The 19,286-nt window shown below is 47.9% G+C and overlaps 1 protein-coding gene across 2 annotated transcripts in view; it reads right to left on the bottom strand.

Annotated features, from left to right (window-relative positions):
• Iqsec2 (IQ motif and Sec7 domain 2) overlaps positions 1–18,922 on the bottom strand; it is a 102,990-nt gene extending 84,068 nt beyond the window's left edge. The window contains exon 1 of one of the 2 annotated variants that reach the window (XM_013035917.1): positions 18,045–18,922. In XM_013035917.1, the coding sequence (XP_012891371.1) occupies positions 18,045–18,751 (707 nt within the window). In that variant the 5' untranslated portion in view covers positions 18,752–18,922. The remainder of the gene's footprint in view (positions 1–18,044) is intronic. The other variant, XM_013035915.1, reaches the window with a different exon arrangement.
• Positions 18,923–19,286: the final 364 nt, after the last annotated feature.

Below are 19,286 nucleotides of genomic sequence, written 5' to 3'. Positions count from 1 at the left end.
ATTCCTCAGCACCACATAAGCAAAAAGAAAAAAAAGCCGGAAGTGGCACTGTGGCTCAAGTGGTAGAGCGCTAGCCTTGAGCTGAAGAGCTGAGGGGCAGTGCCCAGGCCCAGAGTTCAGACCCCACGACCGGACCCCCCCCCCAAAAAAAAGGAAGCTGAGATCTGAGGATTGAGGTTTAAAGCTAGCCTAGGTAGGAAAGTCTGTGCGACTCTTTTCCCTAATAAACCACCAGAAAACTTGAAGTGGCACTGTGGCTCAAGTGGTAGAGTGCTTGTCTTGAGCTGAAAAGCTCAGGGACAGTGCCCAGGCCCAGAGTTCAAGCCCCATGACTGATAAAAAAATAAAAAGCTCATTGGATATTGCTTTCAGCCATGGATACGAACAATATCCTAGGCAAAGATGGGGACAGAGACACTAAATAAAGGTCATGGTGACTTCAGTGATTTGTTAACCTTTGTTGATTATTATTCTTCCTATTGTCCCTGTTTATATAACTCCTTGAACAAGTTCTTGTGTGTGTGTGTGTGTCTGTGTGTGTATGCATGCATGATTACTGGTGCTTTAACTCAGGGCTAGAGCAGTGTCCCTTAGCTTTTTTGCTCAAGGCTGGCACTCTACCACAAGTGGAGGCCACACCTCCAATTCTGGCTTATAAGAGTCTAATGGGCCTTCCTGCCTCAGCTGCTTTGAACCTCAGTCCTCAGATCTCAGCCTCCTGAATAGCTAAGGATAATACAAGTCATCAGTGCCCAGCTTCCTGAACAAGTTCTGTGATGACAAGGATAAGGATGATGATGATGATGATGATGATGATGATGATGATGACGATGCAAGACTACTTCATACTTCAAATGAAATAGTTATTTGTGACTTTTTACCTCTTATTCAGGAAATAAAAAGGCAAGGATCATTCATATTTATATTCTGAAGAGAAGAGAAAAATAGGAAAAGACCCCAGCCAAGAGAGCCCTGAAGACCAGGCCGAAGTATAGACTTCATCCTGTAAATACTGTGGATAAAGTCACGTGCCTTTCCTGGGTTGGGAATGTGGCTTAGTGGTACAGTGCTTGCCTTGCATGCATGAAGCCCTGGGTTCCATTCCTCAGCACCACAGAAACAGAAAAAGCTAGAAGTGGCTGAAGTGGTAGAGTCTTGAGCAAAAGAAGCCTGGGACAGTGCCCAGGCCCTGAGTTCAAGCCCCAGGACTAGCCAAAAAAAAGAGTACCTCTCCTAATCTCACATTCCTTTTCAAATATTATGTATTCATACAATAATAATAAATATATTAAGCATGTTTTGCTGATTTTTAGCATATTCTGCCCTATAAATAATCCAAATAATAATAGTTACTATATGTACCTATAAAGGGCCCCAGGAATTGTGTCTCCTTTTTAACAGTCATTCAAGGAAATTGTTCTTCTCATTATGTGAATGTGGAAGTTGAGGCTCAGAGGAACAAAGTGATTTACCCAGAAGCACACAGCTAAGAAGCAGTAGTGTGCTGACTTTGTCTGTCTCCAAAACCAGTACTTCTAACCACCACAGCTGCTGCTTCCTTCTGAGCACCTTTCTGCTCCCCTTTGGGGAGGAGGGGATGGGTTAGACACAGGTACTGCAGGCCATTAGCTCACCACTATGAGGAGAAGGGAGTAAAAAGGAGGAGGGAGGGAAAGAAAGGAAAAAGAAAAAAGAGAGAAGGGAAGAAGGAGAAGGAGAAGCAGAGGAAGGAGGAGGGAGGGAAAGAAAGATAAAGAGAGTGTGTGTGGGGGAACAAAAGAAAAGGGAACTGGCTATCCAGGCTTCCCTTCTTTCCTCCTCTGCCTTTAGCAGAGGGATGGAGGTTCAGCCATGATGGGAAAGAGAGTGGGTGGAAGGGGGAGCAGCTAGAGCAGCCTGCTGTTGCAGAAGCTTCAGCCCAGCCTCCAAGCTCCCTCCTGTGTACTAGGGGCCATCACAGGCCCACCTGCTCCCACTGACTGAGCAACAAAGAAGGGCTGCTCTCATTAGCACACGTCCAATCCTGGGGAAAAAAAATCACCTCAGCTCATTGCAGACCAAGAACCTCTGGACTCACAGAGATGGCCACCCAGAAAGGTGGAAAGGCTGGCCTAAAGCTCCAGAGGGGGTCCAAAGCAGTGCTTAGGGCGGAACCCATGTGTATGTCCCTCAGCTGAGTGTCCCCCTGAATGCACAGTCTCCCCTAACAGGTTGAGGAAAGGGGTGCATGGCTGCTTAGAGGGATGCTCATGACAGGGTCTGTGGCCAGGGGCAACACAAGGCCAAAATGAGGTCATCTGGGCACAGCTCTCTGGGGGATTTAGTAATAGTTTCCAACTTCCATAAACAAAAGAAGCCTTTTGGAAAATGTCCTGGTGGCCTAAGTCTATAGACCTCAAGAGCATGAATGTGTCTCTTTGCTCTCTCCCCGGGACCTCACTAAAATGAAAGTGAAGGAATAAAATAAGGTATGAACTCACACTAGGGATGAGGACAGGACAAGGTGACATCACTGGGGGACATTTCAACAATTTTGTGGAAACAAAAACAAGCCAAACATGTCCACAAGTGATGGACAGCCAAGGACACCATGTAGGGGGCTGAGGTCAGGAAGGGAGCCAGGTGAGCTGGAAGAAGAGGCTCAGAGAGACTCCAGATGTGGCAATGGTAGGTACGGAGGTGGGAGACCTCGAGTACCAGGAGGCTGATGGCTGGGAAAAAATGGACAGTAAGAAATCCTTCCTTCCCTGCTACTCCCACTGCTGACACCCAAACCACAGGCTGCCTGATATTCACTCCTAGATAAAATATCAGAGGGCTCTTTGCTAAAGGCATTAAACTACCTGGGATGAATCATATTGATGTCCTCCTCCAAATAAAGTGCTCTTCATTCTGGAATTTGAGGAGCACCCATTATAATAATCAGCTCCTTTCTAGGTCACCAACTAAAGCCAGTAAATGGCCAAGTAAGCCTAGATATAGAGACATCTCAGTAGAAGATTGATTTCCTATTAACTTATTAATAGACTACAAAACAGAAAATATGAGAGGAAAGATAAAGCTGGCTAGCTCAACTGAAATACTGCTTGCCTAGTGTGTTTAAAGGCCTGGGTTCTATCCCTAGCAGTATGGGGAAAAAAAGAAAGGAAAAAAATTGCTTGCCCTTGATGCTAGGAACATTTTCCTAGGAGTGTACACATTGTGACAGTGGAACTGTAGGAAACGAGGTACAATTATAGTAGATTATTTGGCCCTGCAATGAATAATAGTGACATCATCGTAATTACATAAATATTAGTGATCAACTTCCATAAGCAGATTTTGTAGATGAAGCACTAAAAAACTGATTTTTTTTTTTACAGAACACAATGTGAAATGTAGTCAAGCTTGCTGGATTCACAAATACAGAAAACAGGAGCTGGGAAGGTGGCTCAGTGGTGCTTGCCTTGCATGCATGAGGCCCTGGGTTCAATTCCTCAGCACCACATAAACAGAAAAAGCCAGAAGTGGCGCTGTGGTTCAAGTGGTAGAGCGCTAGCCTTGAGCTGAAGAGCTGAGGGACAGCGCCCAGAGTTCAGGCCCCATGACCGAGCTAAAACAACAACAACAAAAAAAACAAATACAGAAAACAGAGCCTGAAGCTGAGTGCTGGCGGTTCATGCTTGTAATACTAGCAACTCAGGAGGCTGAGATCTGAGGATCATGGTTCAAAACCAGCCTGAGCAGGAAAGTCTGTGAAATTCTTTTTTTTTGGGAGGGGGGGTCCGGTCATGGGGCCTGAACTCTGGGTCTGGGCGCTGTCCCTCAGCTCTTCAGCTCAAGGCTAGCGCTCTACCACTTTGAGCCACAGCACCACTTCCGGCTTTTTATTTTTGCTTATGTGGTGCTGAGGAATCGAACCCAGGGCCTCAGGCAATGCAAGGCAAGCACTCTACCACTGAGCCACCTTCCCAGCCCATCTGTGAAATTCTTATATCCACTTAGCCATAAAATAAAATCAGAAGTGGAGCTGTGGCTCAGGACAGTGCCCAGGCCCTAAGTTCAAGCCCCAGGTCTGGTACAAAAGAAAGGGGGGGGGAGGCAGGAAGGGAGGAAGGGAAAGGAAAACAGAGCCTGAAAAGTGGAAAGAGAGGAGGGATGAAGGGAAGGATGGGCTACTATGTCTGTAAGCGAGTGATCAAGAGACTATGGATCCATGCACTGGTGGCTCCTGCCTGTAATCTTAGCTATTTAAGAGGCTGAGATCTGAGGATCCTGGTTCAAAGCCAGTTGGGACAAAAAAAAATCTGTGAGACTCTTATTGCCAATTAACCAGCACAAGGCTGGAAATAGAAGTATGACTCAGTGGTAGAGCATCAGCCTTGAGCAAGAAAGCCAAGAGAAGAGTATGAGGCCCTGAGTTCAATCTCAATACCGGCACACACACACATACACACACAAACTTCCCCCCCCTCCACTACAGAAAATCAGAGGAATAAGAAATCACAGTATGAAATAAATATAACCAAATAGGAAAGTTAAATAATAACACAGGTTTCAAAATTTGGCATGAGGGAGAGTCAAGTATTACAAGTAAGCTTAATTTTCATTTGTCATAAAAGGAAGTAATAAAGAAACAATGCCTTGTATTTATATATAAAAACATTTTATGTTTATATATCAAATAAAACACTCTGAATATGATGAAATATAATATTTTCATAAAATGCAAGGTCAAGTTTTCATCTAAAAGCACACAATGTACCTTGATCAGATTCACTCCTCCATCATTCCCCTTCATCCCTCCTCCCTGCTTCCCAAGCTAATGTCATCAAGCTTTATTGTTCCATTTTCACACATGCACATAAAGTATTTTGACCATTAAAATGGCCTCCTGCTGGGCATTGGTGGCTCACATACTTGCAATCTTAACTATTCAGGAGGCTGAGATTTGAGGATTGCAGTTCAAAGCCAGCCTGGGTAGGAAAGTCTATTAAGACTCATAATCTCCAATTAAACATTAAAAAATAAAAATGAAAAGACCAGAAAGCTGGGTGCTGGTGGCTCATGTCTTATCCTAGCTACTCAGGAGGCTGAGATCTGAGGACCACGATTCAAAGCCAGCCTGGGCAAGAAAGTCCGTGGGACTCATCTCCAATTAACCACCAGAAAACTGGAAGTAATGCTGTGGCTCAAGTGATACAGCACTAGCCTTGAGCTGAAGAGCTGAGGGACAGCACCCAGGCCCAGAGTTTAAGACCCACAACTGAAACAAACAAAAAGACCAGAAGTCGAGTTGTGGTTCAAGTTGTAAAAATGATAGTCTTAAACACAAAAGCTCTGGGACAGTGTTCAGGCCCTGAGTTCAAGTCTCAGAACCAGCACAAAAAAGTGGCCTCCTCTAGGGGCAGGGAAGTGGGAGGCAGAAAGATGCTGGCTTTTTCCCCTTTTCATCTTATAGCAGTACTGGAGCTTGAACTAAGGGCCTCCCACTGCCCTTTGATTTCTTGCTCAACGCTGATGCTCTACCAATGAGTCATACTTCCATTTCCAGACTTTTATTGGTTAATTGGAGAAAGAGTCTCATAGACTTTCCTGTCCAGGCTGGCTTTGAACCAGGATCCTCAAATCTCAGCCTCCTGAGAGCTAGGATTGCAAGCATGAGCTACTGGCTTCTGGCTTTTTTCCCCTTTTACCAGTACTAAGGATTGAACTCGGCATCTCAAGTTTGCTAGGCAGGTGCTACTGCTGGGTCACGCCTACAACTACCTCTACCCCCTGTACCCTAATTATTTTTGAGACAGGATCTCATTATGTAGCCCAAACTGTCCTCCCAAGTGCTGAGATGTACCACCATACCAGGAAAGATGTTGGCTTTTTACTACATATGTCCATATGTACGGTTTGCCTTTTAAAAATTGTGTATATGGTATATGATCTCATTTCTATATGGAAGCTAAAGTGTTGGTTGAGTTTATGGACGTAAAAAATGGCATTTACAGAGGCTGGGAAAGGGCATGGGAGAGAGGAAGATGGAGAGAAGATGGTTAACAGGTACAGGGGTGCTAGTGGATAGGAGAAATAACTTCTGTTCTATAGCACAGTGGGAAAAATATGCTTGACAACAAAGGAATATTTCAAATTAGGTAGTACAGAGATTTTGAATATCACTAATAAAGAGAAACATTAGATGTCTGAGGCAATCTGCTGATCATCCTGATCTGATCAATATACATTATATACATGTATCTAAATATCACACTATATGCCATAAATATTTATCATTATTTTGTGTCCAAAATAAATACACATTTTTTTTGGGTCCAGTCGTGGGGCCTGAACTCTGGGCCTGGGCGCTGTCCCTCAGCTCTTCAGCTCAAGGCTAGTGCTCTACCACTTGAGCCACAGTGCCACTTCCGGCTTTTTTCTTTTTGCTTATGTGGTGCTGAGGAATCGAACCCAGGGCCTCAGGCATGCAAGGCAAGCGCTCTACCACTGAGCCACCTTCCCAGCCCCTAAATAGACATTTTTTGTTGGGTTTGGGGACTGAACTCGGCCTGGGTGCTGTCCCTGGCTTTGAACCATGATCCTCAGATCTCAACCTCCTGAATAACTAGGATTACAGGGGGTGAGTCAGCAGTTCCTGGCTTAAATATACATTTTAAAATGTATATATGGGGGCTGGAGATGTGGCTATAGTGGTAGAGCACCTGCCTAGTAAGTACAAAAAACATAAAAAGTATATATTTATTACTTTGATTTATATATATCTTTAGGTGATGTTATCTCATGTTGCCGGGGCTGGCTTTGAAATCATGGGTTCAAATGATCCTTGTACTTCAGCTTCCCAAGTAGCTGAAGACTATAGATGGGCACTACCTGGAGTGGCTTTGCTCTTATTTCTAAATGCAAGTCCTTTTCCTTTGGACCCATTTCCTATACTGTACATACAAAATGGAGAGAAATGATGGCTATGGATAATAGAAAGGTCCTATTCTCCAATCTTTGCTTCCATTTAGAGCAATAGCAAGAGGGGTGGGTGAAGATGTGGCTCCTAAGCAACACTTTGGCTCCCTCTGATCATCACAGAGCTATCTTTCCCAGCTCCTATCTTTGCCATCCTGTCCTTTTCAAACCTCTCCATTACCAGTCCAGCCCCTCCAGCCTTTCATTCATTCAACTATTTACACGCATTAGTTGTTATACCTGCCTGAGTCACAAAGGATTGGAGGTTGCTTACTCCAAGAATACAGATAAAGACAGAACAGAAATTGAACTGGAAAAATAAGAACTGAGAGAGAGAAACCATGATGCTAGAGCTATACTTCAAACTAACTGGTGGTGGAGGCAAGAAAGAAGACAGAATGATCTGTTGCAGCCCCTATTAGTAAGGAGAGAATATATCAGCTCTTGGAAGCCAAACTTTGCCTAGCACTGGGTTCTTCCAGTGGTTGTTCATAGGTGATTTCATAAAAGAGCACATAGAAGTTATCAGAAAATGTCATCCAAATTAAGCTTGAGAGATGGGCTTATTACCCCATTTTATAGATGGGGAAATGAAAGCTAGGAAAACATAAAATGGCCTCACTGAAGTCACCTAGAAGGTGGGGAAAAGAGTCTGGGTTCAACTCAAATCTGTCTGTCTCCCAAGCTCATTCTTGGTGCATCATCCATCAGGATCCCAAAACAAAAGGCCTGGACCAAAGAATGTCTGGATATATTTATGGCAGATTCAGCCCTATTTTCTTTTTATGAAAAAAGAAGGGGGGGTGGGCAGGCTTAGCTGTCAGGCCAGAAATTGCCTCTGAGCTGCTTTAGATACATTAAACAAGTCCATCTAAGGCAAAAATCAGCCAGAAGGAGGCTGGGCCTGGGCTGGGTGGAGAAGAGATGTGGGGGTTTACTTCCCAGAGATGAATCTAGAAGCTTTGCTGAGAAGCTGGAACAGAGCAGAGGGCCTGTCTGCCATCCAAGCAGCACCCTCTTTAGGTGATGTCTTTTCATCGTCTTGTTCTCAACAAGCCATCCAACCTCTATGCTCCCTGGAGGGTGTCATCCAGATGTCTGACACAATGGCCCACACCACCTTCCTACAATTTCAGGACAGAAAACACCACATATAAAGTGACCCTTCCAATCAGAACACTCATCTGCTTACACCTCTTGTGGTCTTATACAAGTCCTTTTTCTCTTTCTCTTTTTCTCAGTTTTCCCACCTATGAAATGAACACCTAGAGCTGGATGATTTTTCTGTGCCTTTCTAGCTCAGAGTTTTTTAAATTTTTAAATGCTGATGTCATTATAACTGTACTGGTCATGACTGCTGGTTGCTCCTCTGAGCTCCTGCACTGGGCCATACTCCAGCTATCACGGCACTTGTCAGGGCATTGTCATTATCATTCTCTCTCAAGCTTCAAACCCTATGTTGGATAGATTAGAGGGGGTGGGAGAATAATGGGAAAGGTGACACTGATCAAGATTCATTGTATCCATAAATGGACATGGTGAATTGAAACCCCTTTGTACAACTAAAGATAAAACATAAATTATGAAAGCAAACAGCTGGGCACTGGGGGCTCACACCTCTAATCCTATCTACCCAAGAGGCTGAGATCTGAGGATCACTGTTCAAAGTCAGCCCAGATAGGAAAGTCAGTGAGACTCTTATCTCCAATTAACCATCAAAAAGCCAGAAGGTAGAGCTGTGACTCAATTGGTAGAGCATCAGCCTTGAGTGAAAAAGCCAAAGAACAGCACCCAGACCCTGAGTTCAAGCCCCAGTGCCAGTAAAAACACAAAACAACAACCAAAAAATAAAAACCCTTCTCTGTTGGCTGCCAGTTCCTGACAGCATGAAGCTCCTGAGGTGACGAGTCACATGTCCTCATGATTCCAGCTGGTCAAGTCTGCAGGTTCCTTCTCCGCTCTGACCCTGTCTCCCACTTGCTATGATAGTTTGTTTTGAACTAGTAAATGTGCCCCTTCTCTGCACATATACCCTGAGCATTCACACTTGCTCTCCCTTGACCTTTTGTCCTTGATTCCCAGCAACCCACACACTATCCTCCTTCGTTAAGCTAACTCCTCCTCATCTTCTGAGTCTCACTTCAGGGATCATCTCCTCCAGGAAGCCCTCCCTGAAGGTCTGGGCAGATATCCCTCCATTGAGCACCAACAGCACCCCCCACCCCTAGTGGCCCCTTTGGCATAGCAAACTACATATCAAATGTCTTTTCCTTTGCCAGTCCTGGGGCTTGAACTCAGGGCCTAGGCACTGTTCCTGAGCTTCTTTTGATCAAGGATAGCACTCTACCACTTGAGCCACAGCGCTACTTCTCACTTTTTTTGTTTATGTTCATGCATGCTAGGCAAGCACTCTATACTAAGCCATATTCCCAGCCCCTACATATCAAATTTCAATCATCTGTTTCCATGAGCACATTCTCCATCTGTGAGTATCCTGAATCCACCAAAATCTGCCTGTGAGGGCACAGGCGTGGTACACACTAAGTATACAAATATGCCCTATACTGACATCTCACTCAGAATTGTGGGAAACTCCCACATGATCTCTCTCTCTCTCCTGCCCTCCCACAGCAAGAAACTTTACAAAGTTATCATTATTAATAATGCCTATTGCTGAGTAAATACATGCTGCCTGATGAGCATGTGCATATGTTATCTTACTTAGTTTTCACAATAACCACAATGAGGGAGGTTGACCATGATGTGGCCTGCATGCACACAGGATATGCAATTGTGTGAGATGTCTCCTGCTTCTAAAAGGATACTTTGGGCCAGACACTGGTGGCTCTTGCCTGTAATCCTAGGTACTCAGGAGGCTGAGACATGAGGCTCGTGGTTCCAAGCTAGCCCTGGCAGAAAAGTCTCTGAGATACTAATCTCCAATTAACCACTCAAAAACTGAAAGTGGTGCCATAACTCAAGTGGTAGAGCACTAGTGTTGAGCACAAAGAAGCTCCTAGCCAGAGCCCAGGCCTTGAGTTCAAGCACCACAGCCAACAAAAACTAAATGAATGAATGAATGAATAAAAGGATACATTGGGGAAATTAAGGTACTTTTCCTCACAGATCCGGTGACAATAATCTTTTACAGTGATAGGGATCCAACTCAAGGCCTTGCATATTCAAGGCAAATGCTCCTCCGCTGAGCTATATTTCAACCCTTAATAAGCAATTCTAAAATAGTTATATAGAGGTAAACAATGGTTTGATTCAGATAAATGCAGCACACTGTATATATGATCTCGGTATGGTTCCATATTGAGATCCAGATGAAAACCTTAATACCTATGACTACGCAGTCATATTACCCCTTAAGAAGGGGTTCAATTACTACATGTCAATTAAAAATAAATAGGATAGTTTGTAAAAATCACATGGCTCCAAAGAAATGAAGCATGTATTAGCGAAATGGTACCTCTCAGGTAATAGTAGTGCTAAATTTACATCTAAAAGGTTAGAGGAACTGTCCTGATCAACTGTGGAGCTACGGTGTGTCATCTTCATTTGGAATAAGATGTGAAGCAGCTCTCTTGATGTTTTGTTTGCTGTACTCCACCTCTAGGGGGCAGAGCAGTCTCACCTATTATTTTCCATTCTCAGCCCTCAGCTTTCTGACTTGATTAGGACCTTGATGACTATAAGGACCCATACTGATACTGTATGACTGTATGAGAGAGAGAGAGAGAGAGAGAGAGAAACAAGGCCCTGAGTTCACGCCCCAGTCTCTCTCTCTCTCTCTCTCTCTCTCTCTCTCTCTCTCTCTCTCTCTCTCTCTCTCTCTTTCTCTCTCTCCCTCTCTCGTCAGTTTTGGGGCTTGAACTCAGGGCCCGGGCACTGTTCCTGAGCTTCTATTTTGCTCAAAGCTAGCACTCTACCACTTGAGCCACTTCTGGCTTTTTCTGTCTATGTGGTACTGAGGAATTTAACCCTGGGCTTCATGCATGCTAGGCAAGCACTCTACCACTGAGCCACATTCTCTGCCCTCAAGTTCTCTCTTTTGCTCAAGACTGCTACTCCACCACTTGAGCCACACCTCCTAATTGGAGATAAGAGTCTCTCAGACTTTCCTTCCTGGGCTGGCTTCAAACTATGATCTTCAGATCTCAGCCTTCTGGGTAGTTAGGATTACAATAATGTGCTACTGCACCTGGCTTCCTGATACATTTTTATTTGGGAAGTAAGGGGAGTGGGGAAACTCATGAATCTAGTGTATCAGAAAATACAATTTTATCTTCATGTGCTGCTGGAGAAAATTAAGGTTCTGAAAGTGCAATGTTGCCTAGAATCATACTAAGTCCTTCATATCTCAAGTTCTCTAAGGGCTCCCAGGTTCTAGGAGCTTCAGCTAGTAAACATTTTGGAATGAGCTTCCCCTTGTAAATTCTCTCAGCATTGATGCTTGAGAAACCAAACAGCATTTGGAAGCTTGAGTAACTATCAAATCATCCTGCCCTAAACAACTTCCCCCCAAGAGGAAATAAGTCATTTATTCATCATTCTTCCCCATGATCAATGTTTATTATCCTGCCAGGGAATGCAGCAGGAAAAGAGCCAACGGGACCAAGTCTTATTCCTACTCCAAAATACTGAGCCAGATGCCGGTGGCTTACACCTATAATCCTAGCTACTCAGGAGGCTGAGATCTGAAGATCGCACTTCAAAGCCAGCCCAGGCAGGAAAGTCCATGAAACTCTTATCTCCAATAAGCTGCCAGAAAACCGGAAGTGGCGCTATGGCTCAAGTGGTAGAGCACTAGCCTTGAGCTGAAGAGCTGAGGGATAGTGCTCAGATCCAGAGTTCAAGCCCCATGACCGACAAAAACAAACAAACAAAATACTGTGCCCAGCACTGAGTCTAAGCTCAATTAAGATTTGATGAATACAAAAGGAAGAAGAAATTTGGAACCGGTGGCTTACACCTGTAATCCTAGCTACTTAAGGAAGCTAAGATCTGAGGATCATGGTTTGCTGCCAGCATGGGCAGTTGAGTCTGAGATTCTTATTTCCAATTAACTACCAAAAAGCTGGAAGTGGAGCTATGGCTCACGTAGCAGAGTGCCAGCCTTAAAGAAGAAAATTAAGGGATAGCTCCCAGGCCCAGCTGGGAGTTAAAGTCCCAGTACTAGCACCAAAGGGAAAAAAAGAGGAAGAGGAGAACAAGGATAAAAAGAAATGATGGGTAACTAGGCAGCTTCACATTGGCCTTGCACAACTATCCACAGGTCCTGTTTATGTCTTAGCTCCATTCAGAACAGATGAATTTGCATCAAGGGTCAAGACCATGACATGACATGGCCCTGAGATCATAGGAAGAAATAACAATGAGCAGACTGGCCTGTATGTCTCTAAAGTCTCATCCAACTCTGATTCTCTGCCACTCTATGAATTGAGAGCTAGGTGGGTGTGAGAAGCAGAGAGAACAAAGGCCCAGTGGCTCCAGGGAGCATGAGGAAAAAGCCACAGAAAAGCCAGGAGAATTCTGAAGTTGTCATTTCTCTCATTAGGAGTCCCAGAATAAAGGAAAATGAGTTACCTAGCCATCAGCTAATTAGGACTTAATCAGACATCCATTTGTCTACTGAGTAGCTACTATTTGCTGTGCCTTGTTTTTCTAAGCTCCTTCCCTTAACCATACCCTCTGTACCTAGCCAGGTTCTGACCCTCAACAACATATGCGCCAGTTACATCTGAATCCCTTTAGAGCTCTCAGTCCAGTACAGGAGAGACAAGACGTAAACAATGACAAAGGCATAAAAGACTGCTTATTGCAAACGGTGGGGATGAACTGAGCATCAAGAGGGACCACTGAATAAACACAAAAGCGATCACAGGCGAGTTCATCTTAGAAACTGGGTAAAGCAATCCCAGAGAAGGGAACAGCATGAGACAAGACTGAAGAGGCTATCAGAAGGCCTGGATTGGCTAATGATTGGCACACATATCAGGGTAGCTGGAGCACAGCTAATGGGAAAGAGGTACAAAAGGATGAGAGAAGGAAAGCTGGGGGACAGACCTTATGGGAGAGATGCACAGCAGGGAGAAGTTTTCAGGCCCAAGAGACAGTGAAAGTCTAGGAGCTAGACTACTTAACATGGCTTGGCCCTGCCTCATCAGAGACTTGACAGAGCAATAGGAGGGGTGGTCAGGGCCTATGGAAAAATCCAGGTGATCACGAGGAGTCTGCCTTACTGGTTCTAGGAGCTCTGTAGGTGGCAAAGCCAGAGCCATACCTGGAGTGGCCTCCATGTCTTGAAATCCCACTTATGGGAATGAAAGATGTACCACAGGTTTGAGAGTCATATAGTTCTGGGCCCCATTCAGCTATGTAACTGCAGGCAGGCCCCTCTACTTATCTCCTCAGCTGAAAAAGGACGATAACAGTAACACCCACCTGGAAGGAACCACGTATAAATGAGGTAAGAAACAATATTACACAGGGCAGGTGAGCACATCAGCAGAACCTGGAGACCCCTCCTCCCCCCCTTACTTCCTTCTAGCTCCTTCAGATTCTGCCACTTCTTTATTGGGTGACCTTGACTATGTGATCCAACCCTTCTCTCTGAGCCTCAGTTTCCTCATTTGTAAAATGGTGTTACGAACAATCCCTACATGAACGGATTCCTGTGAAGACAGAATGAATTACTACATGCGAAGCTTAGAACAAACAGTGCCTGGCACACACAATAAAATGCGCTTGAAAAATGTTCGCTATTATTATATAAAACCACACAGAGTGGTGCCTGACACACAGAAGGCTAAGACTCTCTGTCAATGCACTGGTGGCCTCTCCATCATGCTTCAGGCCTCTTTTCTGCTTTTAGCAATTCAGACACCAGAGTAGGCAAGAGGAAGACAAAGAAAGAAAGGCTAGCAGGTGGCAAGCTTGGATCAGGTGTCTTCCTCCCACTACCCCCTCCACTGGACGCTGGAAAACACACTCACCCTCCTTCAAAGCCCACTCTACCACTGCCCAGATCCTCTATTAGTGGCCCGGCCTGATCCCTCTATCCACTCTACCCTCAGCATCATCTCTATGGGATGATTGGGCCCACAACCCTGTCTCCCTGTCTGGTGGCAGGGGATGTGGGGGGCGGGTCTAGAAGTGCCAAAAGCATGGTGTTTGCCCAGCCTGGTGGCCCCTCCTGCTTTGTGCACACAGCCAAAAAAAATGTTTGTAGATGACAACCCCATTCTTTCCCCAGATCTAGACAGAGAAGCAAGACTCCTCTAATTCTCATTAAACCTAACATTATCATTTCCTCCCACATGAGCATAATGCTCACAACACAGTTGGAGGGGTGTTAATAGAAGAAGGGGAGACCCCCCCCAGGCAAAGGACTCAAGATCCCTGAAAAGAGACAGACTTCCCCACAACCTCTCCCCAGGCTCACTCACTTCCTCTTGGTGGCTTCAACCCCTGTGACACAAGCTGACACACCACCTGCGGAGGACTGCCCAGCAGACACCACGCATTGTCCTGGCTGTCAAGCACACCAGCCTGGCCCTTCAATTTCTGTCTCCAAATGTGTGCCCATTTGTGGGGGTGGGTAAGGGGCAGAGAATAGAGAATTACCTTCATATTAGCTATAGCCCACCACTGCCCACAGCAAAGGCAAAGGTGGGCCTATGCAAACCAATATGGGAATGTAGCTTTCTCCAGTGTGGGACATTCAGCAATGGCCCTTGGTATGCCTATAAATCATACCAAGCTCAGAACTGCAGGGGGGGCAAAACAGAGGGGCAGGCCAAGATCAACAACAAAAGCAGAACTCTCCCCTAATCATGGCGGGGGGTGGAATGGACAATTCCAGTAAAAGAATCGAAGCACTAGTCTGGACCAATAATTAGTAAACAATACACAAGCAAGAACCTTACATACAGAGGACCAGTGACCAAAAGAGGTAGAGACTCATGTCGCTTACCCTATGCAGCACTGGAAAGCCACACCCAGAGCACAGCAGAAGAGAACCTGACATCCTGGAACCCATTCAGAAAAGACAGTGCAGTAGGGTGGGGGAGTCCTGGGTGGCTGGGGGACAGACAGAACAGCTGATGTCCAATGCAGGCAAGGGAAAGTTTCCAAGATTGGGAATCTATCATATTCAGCATGACCTCTGGTGGGCTTTGCTTCTCAGAGCTCTCAGTTTCTTCCATTGTAACATGTAGGTGGTGGTGACAGACATACTAATAAGGGTGCTTGCAATGGCTAAAAGAAAGTCCCCTGGTAGAATGGTCTCCCAACCAGCTGCAGCTCAGTCCAGGCCCCACGCTCCCCTCTTTGTCCACCAGAGGGAGCCGGGGGACCAGGAGCGCCCAGTCTGTATCAGCTCTGCTTGTCCTCCCCCAATGCTGCAGCCTCTGCTGCTGAACTCCCACCCTGCCTGCCCGCGCTTCTAGCGCAGCCTTCTCACCCACTCCTTACAAACCCAGAACAGGCCTAGCGGGGGGGGGGGTTCGCTAGCAATTGCAGTGGTTGGCAGCAATGGCGACTGCACTGCCAGGTCCTCAACATCCTGGCCAAGGAGGAGAGTGGAAAAGAGGAAAAACAGCTTTCTTTTCTCCCCGACTCTCCCAAAACATCTGAACTCATCTCTTCTTGTTCAAACCCTCTAGATATCTAAGGCTTTCTGGGCCTTCCCTAGTTCAGTACCTATCCTGAGGCTGAGGGACTCCTAGGAGCTGGAAAGCTCTAGTGAACAAATAAATAAAATGCCCCGAAAAACAGCAGGCTGCCTGTTCTAGTCCCAGCTCCACTAGCAACTAGTAGCATACTCTTGAACCAGGACCATTAGTCTTAGAGCCTCAGTGTTCCCATACCTAAAATGGAGTTGCTAACGCTCACTGTCTAGGGCTTGTTGTGAGACCAAAGGAGGTAATCAGGGATATGCAAACAGTTAATAGACGGTTGAGAAATTCAAAGTACTACCTAAACCCCTTTATTAATCCAGTGGGAAATGTGAAGCACGGAAATCCAACCAGCAACCTGGAAGATACACAAAAAGAAGGAAGGGCCAAGAGACAGGCCTGCAAGAATGGAAGCAAAGCAAATGGGCTTCCAGCCAGCCAAGAGATTTCAGGCCTGGGTCTGCAGGATCAGATGGAGAATCTGAGGGCAATGGCATCTGAAAATCAGGGAAGACTCAGGTTATCTCCCTAGGTCTTCCATCTGATTCCAGAATTAGGCCTTCTCTAGTTCTCTCAGACCTCACTTGGCCTCTGCTGGTGGACATATCCAGCCAGCCACTAACACTCATCCCCCCCCCATCCCTTGAGGCAATCAATCTACTGCATCACCACCAACCAGGTTAGAAAGTTCTTCCTGATTTTACCGCAAACGTTCTCACTGTTCTTGTTTCTGCTTCCTGGAGCCATACCTGATGAAGCTGCTCTTTTATTTCAAGTCTGACCCCTCTAGAAAAGTGTTCTGCAGTAAGCCTTGAGGATCACAGCACTATATCCAGTCTTTCTCTGCACCCACCCCTACCACGGCCCTCTCTTGAATGGGCCTTGATCTCACTTGCATTCTTCTTCCAGTTCAGTTCCCCAAGGTGTGCATGGCCAGTCCTCTGGGAATAGGCTCTAAGCATCCCTGCCCAGGCAGGTGAGATCTTCCAGACTAGTCTGGGGCACTCTAACCCCAAGACTCAAATGAGAGTGTGCTGCAGTGGAGCCTAGCTGAGCCCTAAAGCTGCAGCTGCTGCTCCTGGGGCCCAGCCATCTCAACCCAGCACCCCAGCCTGCTGCCTCACCATGGGGGAGTTGCAGAGAGCTGTCTCCCAGCAGATTTCCTGAGGCAGAAGGCTTCCCCACCCCCAGCCCAGCCTCCAAGAGACACTCCACTGGTTGTGGCACATGGTAGGACCAGCTGAGCAGTGAGAGGAGGGGGAAGTCTGTCCATTCGCTAGAGGACTTCAGACTTGCTCTGTAGTGTGGCTGGATTAGTCAAAGAACCATGGAATGCAAGCTGGAGGGGTCCTTAAAGAGCATCCAAGGCAGGCTTGTCTCTCAAAAGATATAGGGGAACTGGTGAGTGAGAGAGGACGGGACTCAGTCAAGGTCACAAAGCCAATCTGCAGCAGAGCTAGAAGGGGAACCCAGTTCCTCGAACTCCCAGTTCAATGGTCTTTCCCATACAGCAGAAAAGCAGTAAGGGAGCATCCCTGTGAACCTACACGCCCTTGACTCTCTCCATCTGATACATTTATCCCACCCAGCTCATGATGAGATCTATGTGGAAGAAGTGGACCCTGCCCATGTCCCACCAACCCAGGAAATATTGCCAAGGTGTCCCAAATTGAGAGACACACAAGACTCCAACACAGGAACTGGAGCCGATCCATTGGGAGGGAGAGCTATAGACTTTTCTTCCTTAGTAGGGCTCTTTAAATGGGTGTTGTTTTTCATGAAGGGTGGAGAGGGGATGGACTTTGAGGAACTAGCCAAGGGCCTGGCCTCCATCTTTGCTCCCCCATCTTTGCTCCCCCTCTGGCCAGGATGTACTGCAGTTCCCCTCAGAGGGATGTCTCAGCCTCCAGCAGCCATTCTGGTCCCCACCTGCCTTCCTGGGAGAGGAGGGAACAGAGGCAGCCAGGAGAGAGGCAATCAGGCAAATAGAAAGAAAAAAAAATGGGAAGGGGGTTTCTCTCCCTTGAGGCTCTTGAGTTGATACCATCACTAACAACAAAGGGGGGGGAAGCCCAAACTGCACAGCCTAAATAAACAAATAAATGAAAAGCCTTCCTCTAGCCAAGGATATACAGCCAGGGATTTGAAGAAGTGGAGCTGGACGGGTGATGATTGCTCGAGTCCCTCCCTGGCCTCAGTCCTGGGAAAAAGAGACGCCAGCACTCATCCGGACAGCCCAGTGTGCAGTGAGTGCCTAGGGCAAGGGTGTCGGCAGGATGAGGCAGACGTGGCTTTTTCCAGGTTGGGACAGAAGAACAGGATATGGAAATCAAGCACTGGCTTCTTACTTTATCATCTGGACAAGTTGCAGAGGGGGGAGGGGGAGAGCGGGGAGGATATAAGCATAGTCCTTACTTTCTCTGGAGGGTGGTAGCCGGGCTGGTGCTGGTACTGGTGCTGTGGCCTCCACCAGCCCCGGGGCTGGAGCTCCTGGATGCGCCACGGCTCAACTGGCCACGTTCCCGCGGTGGCCTCGGCCCCACGCCCACCGCCGCGGAATAGCCGGCTTCCTTCTCGCGCCCTGGGTGCGCTGGCCCGGTCTCCCGCCCGCCACGCTCACGACCCAGGGCTGGGTTGTCGTGGTGCAGGTGGCATTGGGCCACATCGCGTTCGCGGGCTGTGTAACCGGTGGTGTCCTGGAGAGGATAGGAAGCGTCCCGCTCCTTGTCCCGATACACAGCTTCCCGGTTCTGGTAGGTGCCATCCCGGTTCGGATAAGCCACGTCCCGGGCCGCCTGGTGGAATTGGCTCTCCCGCAGCTCACGATGATGGAACTGGGTCTCACGTAGATTCTGGTACTGGCTTTCGCGACCGGGGCTATCCCGCGCGCCGTGGGGGTCCCGGTGCAGCTCCCCACGGTGCAGCTGGCTCTCCTCCCGCAGGTCCCGGTTCTCCTGGGTGAGCTGGTCCAACTGGCCCTCCAGCTCTTCGATGCGCCGCCGCTGGGTCTCCAGCAGCTGCTGCTGGCTCTCGATGATGTTGTTCAGCTCCAAGAGATACTCCACCGCCCTGTTGGGGCTCTCCGATCCCGGGCCGCCCGGGGGGCCCGACCCCGCCTCCATCCTGGCAGCCCAGGGACAAGGGAAGGGGCAAGAGAGCCCAGTCCCCGCTCGCTCACGGCGCCACCCTCCCCCGGGCCCAGCCGGGGGAGGGGGCCGGCGGGACGGGGAGGGGGCCTCGGGCCGGAGACAGCGCTGGGAACGGCGGCACAGGGAGCAGGAGCTGGAAGCTACCGCTGCCGCCGCCGCCGCCGCCGCCGCCGCCGCCGCCGCCGCCGCCGCCGCCGCCGCCGCCGCCGCCACCGCCACGGGCTCGGGAGGACGCGGCCCACGGCGCTCCGCCCGCTGCGGAGTCACTGCGCAGCGCGGCCGCGCGGGACCGCCCCGGCCGCCGGCCCGCCCCCCACCCCTGCCCCCACCTTGCTCGCCTGGCCCGCCCCCGCAAGCCCCACCTGCGGCCGCCAACCGCACGCAGCTGGACTAGCCTCAAGCCACTAGTTGGCCCAGGTCAGCTGGGGCCAACAGCCTCATCTCAGCCTACAGATCCTTTCTACTTCATCCTGTCCCAGCAGGGGCTTCGCCTAACTGCCTAAACACA

The sequence above is a fragment of the Dipodomys ordii genome, unplaced genomic scaffold (genome assembly GCF_000151885.1).
Source record: "Dipodomys ordii isolate 6190 unplaced genomic scaffold, Dord_2.0 Scaffold231, whole genome shotgun sequence".
Classification (NCBI taxonomy): Eukaryota; Metazoa; Chordata; class Mammalia; order Rodentia; family Heteromyidae; genus Dipodomys; species Dipodomys ordii.
Note: the sequence above shows the minus strand (reverse complement) of the source record. Positions and strands in the feature narration are given on the sequence as shown.